Below are 6000 nucleotides of genomic sequence, written 5' to 3'. Positions count from 1 at the left end.
CAGATAGTGATGTACGAGCAAAAGAACTTTTTTAGATACACATACACATATATGTGTGTGTGTGTGTAGGTCAGAGGACAACTTGTAGGAGTTGGTTCTACTGTGCGGGTCCTGTGGATTGAACTCGGGTCGCCAGGCTTGGTAGAAAGTGACTTTATTCACAGTTATCTCAATGACCCTGATAGGCTTCTGGTTATGGATTGGGAAGGAAGAGGAAAGGGGAGGGAGAGAAGGAAGAGGAATGTTCTGGAATCCCTTTTTGAGACATCCAGCCTGTGTGCAATTAGCCTGATGGTGTTCTGGGCTGGGGAAGCAGCTGTTAGAATCAAAGTCCTAAAAACCTTGGAGTTTAAGTGCCCACCCCAGCCCATCCACACCTGTAATGTGCTTCATGCCTAGTTGTTCTCAGCCAGATACCAACTGAATGGACAGAGACCCTGAACGGCAGAGACCAGAAGTCTGTGTGGAGACCCAGAGTGGTTGAGAGGCCCAGGACGGCTGGGAGGAGGAGGGAAGTGTGAGTTGGCAGAGGCTGGACTTTCTTGGTCTACTTGGTGATTTATTCTTTTTACTTTGTGCATACAAGTGCTTTGCTTGTGTGTGTGTCTGTCTATGCACTGTTTGGTGCTGGTGGAGGCCAGAAATAGGGCATTGGATTCCCTGAAGCTGGAGTTATGGATGTGAGCCACCACATGGGTACTGGAACCAGACGTGGTCTTCTGGAAGAGAAGCCGGTGTCTTTAACCCCTGAGCTACCTCTCCAGTCCTGGTGGTGTTAGTTTCATGGTGGGTTCCTGAAGTTGTCTGCAGCTTGGACGCGAACCCAGCTTGGGAGTCTGTGTATCCAACAAAAGTGCTCAGTGCTGATCTGGCAATATCGTGGGCGAACCTCACTAAGGAAGCAATTCTGTCTGTGTGTGAGGGGGTGGGGAGGGGTGGGACTCAGGGGTTGGCATGATGAAGGCAGAGTAGCTGAGACAGCAAAATGGGACTCCATCCTTCCAGGAAGTAATGGGGGAATTTGTTAAACAGCAGCTTACACCTGCCTAGAAAGCACTGGCGGCTGTTTTTATAGGTCAACACTTAATGATGTAGGAAACACTTAGCCGTCACATGAAGTAAAGTCAGCTTACTAGTTTAGTTTTTATAGAAATAAAGTGTGGCAGAGCTGGGTGAGGCAGCGCATTCTTGTGATCCTAGCACTTAGGGCGCTCAGGCAGGAGGATTGCTGCAGGTCAAGGCCAACTTGTTATAAGTTCCAGGCCAGCCATAGCTACCTAGGAAGACTTTGCCTCAGCAGCAAAACAAAATAAGAACAGAAAGTACGCGAGTAAAGTTATAAAAGAAGGAGCGGGATGTTTTTAGGGGGAAAAAAAATTGGAGTCAGGGCTGGGGATGTAGCTTGGTTGGTAAAGTGCTTACCAAGCATGCACGGAGCCCTGTTTGTCCTCCAGCATCACATAAGATGGGCATGGTGGTGAATACTTGTGAGATGGGGGCAGGAGGGTCAGCACTTCAAGGTCATCCCCAGCTGCATAGGACATTTTGGCCTGAGCTATATGAAACAGGAGTCTTAAAAAAGAAAAAAAACAATAAGAATAAGAAAATGGGAGCGGGGAGGAGTGGGTATCTTTGGGAGGCAGGGTCACAAATGATTTTATTTTCTTTGAGTTTATCAATATTTTTTACATGACCTCCTAGGAATAGGCATTAATTTTTTCTTTAAAGAAAAGGTAGAGCCAACAGGATGGCTCAGCAGGTAAAGCAGCTTGCCTGCAAGCCCGATGTCCTGAGTTTATCCTTGCAACCTACATGGGGGGGGGGAGAGTTAGTTTACTCGCTGACACACTGACACTCTTGTCTCCTCAACAGGCGCAGCCGAGTATCCAGCATGCTGTCCCGACGTCTTGGTAAGCGCTCCCTCTTGGGAGCCCGGGTCTTGGGACCTAGTGCCTCTGAGGTGCCACTGGGGGCCAGCCTGCCCTTGGAGCCACAGGTAGAAGTGCCGGAAGGAGCCGCACCCCAGCCCTCACTCACCTCTAAGGACCCTGTGTGCCAGGAGCAGCCCAAGGAGGTCCTCAAGACTCTGGGAACCTCAGGCCATCCACAGGTGGCCTTTCAGCCTGGACAGAAGGTAGGCTGATGCTAACATGGACAGGTACCCTCTCTGAGTGTTGGGATTGGCAGCCTAGTGGTACCTAAGTGATGGGCTGGAAGTCCTATAAACTGGGTCTCTAGACAGAGAATATGCTGTCATTTCAGACCAGGGCTTCTCCATGATTGTCATGTGGAGGAAAAAGTGGCCAGGCATTCTGGGATGCTCAGAACCTCAGGCCAAAGCATGGCCTCAGCTTAGTGGCTTCTTGTCTGCCTCAGTTCACAAAATTAGGCAGCCAGGAGAAGGACCTTCGGCACAGGCGCCAGAGAAGAGGTGTAGTCCAGATCTGATAAGAACTGTTTTTTTTTTTTTTTTTTCTTGCATCCCCTCGCCATGGCTGGGCCCTTGGTCACCTAGGCCTGATTTATCACTAGATCCAGATTCACAGGGCTTTTGCCCTTACCTTCTCCAGGGACCACCTAAAGACTTGGCCTTTATCTTCCATGAAGCTTGGTGTCCCCTAGACTTTTGTCCTTATGAGATAAGGTAGTTTTTCAATTTCAGGTATCCCGATGAGAGAGCAGTCTACCCCCTTCCTTTCCAGTGCATACTGGGGAGAATGGGACTTAGAACCCTACAGAAGAAAAGCAGTGAGTCAGAGGTATTCAAGAGTTCAGAGGCAAGGAGAGGGGCATGAGTAACTGAAGGATGCATATAGATTTAGGGTTCAGAGAAGCTGCTGGCCTGCTCACCGCCTTCTAGGGTGGAAAGTGTATGCGGAGCTGTACGAGGAAGCTTTGATCCCGTGTGGCTAGCCCGAGAGCGTGGGTGGGCAGCAGGTGTCTGGGAATCTCTGCTCTCCCCTGGCCCGTCCAGGCTGCTATAATGGAATACCCAAGGCGGGGAAATGTGTAGACAGTAGTTTATTTGGCTCAAACTTCTGGAAACAACAGAGTCTGAGAGGAGGATGAGGATAGGAGACTGCAAGGGTCTGCACCTTGGCTTACTCTCCCTGCCCGCCATCCCAGTCTCCGGATAATCCTGTCCTGTTGTGACAGGCTGTTGAGAGAGCAGCAGTCCTCATGACGTCCACTCACACTACACCCCACTTCCTGACCCTGGTCTTGAGGATTAGGTGTCTAACACGCACACTGGGGGTGTCTACCAGATCTTAGCATGCACACATTAGAGATGAGCGTGTCAAAGCACAGACTGCAGCAGGCAGCCTGATTCCCGGCACTGAGATCTCTACGGGTCCTGAGTGTTGACCGCGGGCCATCATTCCCCTGCAGGTCTGTGTGTGGTATGGGGGTCAGGAGTGCAAGGGCCTGGTGGAGCAGCACAGCTGGGCGGAGGACAAGGTGACAGTGCGGCTGCTGGACCAGAAGTTGCAGATTTGCTGTAAAGTGGAAGAGGTGTGGCTGGCAGAGCTGCAGGGTCCCACATCCCAGGTGCCAACCTACAGACCCGTATCTAGGAACATCGATGTCCCTAAGAGGTATGTGTGGGGGGGTTATAGATACGGGCTGGGACGTGTTGGGGTCTTGGGTACCTGCTTGCTGCGATAGTGACGCTAGAGAGAGAAGAGGCATCCTTTGAAGGAAGCCTAGGTAACACCCTTCCTTCTCCAAAACTCTATTAGGGGTTACATCTAGTTGGTTTGGTGGAGGTTTAAACTCGGCTCCTAGTTTTTCATGAGAAGAGACAGGAACAGATGAGACAGAGTGCCAGCACCGGCTCCATACAGGGCGGAGACGAATGGTTTCAGCCTTGTGGGCCAAGCAGACTCCATCATTGCTACTTGGTGTAGCAGCCACAGACATAAAAGCCTGTAGGCATGCCGTGCACCAGTGAAAAACAGTCAGTCCCCAAACTTTCCTGTGACTCACTTTCGTTTGTATCATCTGTCAAGGAGTGAAATGCTTTTGATTCTAAAATAGCATTTGAAAAGGTAAATCCATCCTTTGTTGGCTTAAAACTGGACAGGCGGCCAGCAGGCTGTGTCTGGAGCATGGTCTGATTCTTCACTTGGGTGCTAAGAACCATGGGGTAAAGAATAGATACTCTACTTTGGAGCTTAATGGTAGGATGTGCCCTGGGACTGTAGATCCTGATTTGCACCTAATGGTCTATCTATATTGATCTTTTAAGATTTAAAAGGAAAATCTGGGATTGGGAAATGGCTCTGTATGTCTGAAGCATTTTCTGTGCAAGCCCAACAACCTGAGTTCACTGCCTGGGACCCCTGTAAAGGTAGCAGGAAGAGCCTACTCCACAGAGCTTTCTCTGACCTCCACGTGTGTGCCAAGGCATGAGCACACTAAAGCTCACACAGCGTGCATGAACACAATAATAATAAATAAAAATGAAAAGCAAGAAACTTGGCCAGCTGAGGCTATTTTACATGCAAGATAATGCAAACAGCTAAACTCCATTCCACCCGCTTCTGTGGGTGTGGGGGCTGTTGGTAGACCAGGCGGTTTAAAACTTATTTTAAATTACATGTGTGTAATTTAAATTAGTATGTGTACATGCTATGGTGCACGTGTGGATGGCAGAGGACGACTTTCAGGAGTCAGGTCTCTTCTCCCCTCTGGGTACTGTGCACTGAACTCAGCTAGCCAGGCTTGGCAGCAAGCACTTTTACCCACTGAGCTATCTTGTTGGCCCAGCAGAGACCCACTGTCTTAAGACCAGAGGGACAGCATCGTATCCAGTGGAAGACCAGCAGAGAACTTATTTTTCTATTCTGAGGAAGTGAAAACACAAAGACCATGTAATGTTTAATATGTTGACGACTTTGGTCCATCTGGTCAAACCCAGCTGCACAGTTTGGTAGACACGGTGTATAAATATGAGTGAATATAGTCCTTTGAAATAGGCAAGCCACTGGCAGTTGATTATATTCTAATTTCCCCCAAATACTTTAGATTTCGGATAGTGCTTATTTTACTTACAAATCATGTAACTATGGATTTAAAGGAGAGAAAAGAAAGCACACATAAACTCTCGTGCAGCCTGTTTAAAGCATGGAGCTTAACAGTGGGAGATGGTTTCATCTGGTTATTTATTTTACCCCGGTTTGTTTGCTCACTGACTTATGTAATAGGTTCTGTTGACATTCAGAAGCTAACAGAATGCCGTGTTTATTTTGGCAGAGGGGAGAGAGAAATCCATTAGTGTAATTGTTTCCTCTTAAATTTGAATATAAGGCGGGGAAGGAGGTAGTTTTAGATCCTAGTGGGCATTCTGTATTCCCATGCTTCATCTTAGCATTCTGACTCTTCTCTCCACTCCCAAATACAGTGTTCCGTTTCAAGTTTTAGGGTTAGAAGGAAAGTTGGGGAGAGCGGTACTATCTCAGGTATCAGCTCCGGTTTAAGTGGGGAGGCCCACCTGCTCATCCTGGGCTCCTTGAGACACCACCCAGAACAAGCACTTTCCACCTTTGCTGTTTTACTGACCATTGAGCTCATGCTGGTTGCTTGGGTGGGAGATCTGAGGGGAGAACATAGCAGTGTAAGGGGATCCCATGAAAATAAGTGGACATGGAAGCTTAATCTGTGGGCTTGGTGGGCCAGGCGGGCCCAGGAAGTAACGTGCTCCCCTCCCATTTGACTGCAGGAAGTCGGATGCCGTGGAGATGGACGAGATGATGGCCGCAATGGTGCTGACATCTCTGTCTTGCAGTCCTGTTGTGCAGAGTCCTCCTGGGGCCGAGCCCATCTTCTCTGGTGAGCAAGCGGTGTTGCACTGGTTCCTGATCTGGCAGAGGCTCACGACCGATGCTCTTTCTTTCCAGCTTCTGATGCCAGGCCATAGGGTTCTGGAGGCTCTCAGGACTGTTGGTCAGAGGCTCAGGTTCCTCATCGGAGCAGAAAGTCCTTGGGGTTTTGTGACAG

The 6000-nt window shown here is 49.1% G+C and overlaps 1 protein-coding gene across 1 annotated transcript in view; it reads left to right on the top strand.

Annotated features, from left to right (window-relative positions):
• The window catches only part of Znf395 (zinc finger protein 395), a 40035-nt gene that overhangs the window by 25226 nt on the left and 8809 nt on the right, over nucleotides 1–6000 (top strand). The window contains exons 2-4 of the mRNA XM_050152198.1: nucleotides 1873–2134; nucleotides 3391–3596; nucleotides 5723–5832. Of these exons, the coding sequence (XP_050008155.1) occupies nucleotides 1892–2134; nucleotides 3391–3596; nucleotides 5723–5832 (559 nt within the window). The 5' untranslated portion in view covers nucleotides 1873–1891. The remainder of the gene's footprint in view (nucleotides 1–1872; nucleotides 2135–3390; nucleotides 3597–5722; nucleotides 5833–6000) is intronic.

Source organism: Alexandromys fortis, unplaced genomic scaffold (genome assembly GCF_014885135.2).
Source record: "Alexandromys fortis isolate MF-2015 unplaced genomic scaffold, M_Fortis_MF-2015_v1.1 scaffold_75, whole genome shotgun sequence".
NCBI classification, from domain to species: domain Eukaryota; kingdom Metazoa; phylum Chordata; class Mammalia; order Rodentia; family Cricetidae; genus Alexandromys; species Alexandromys fortis.
Note: the sequence above shows the minus strand (reverse complement) of the source record. Positions and strands in the feature narration are given on the sequence as shown.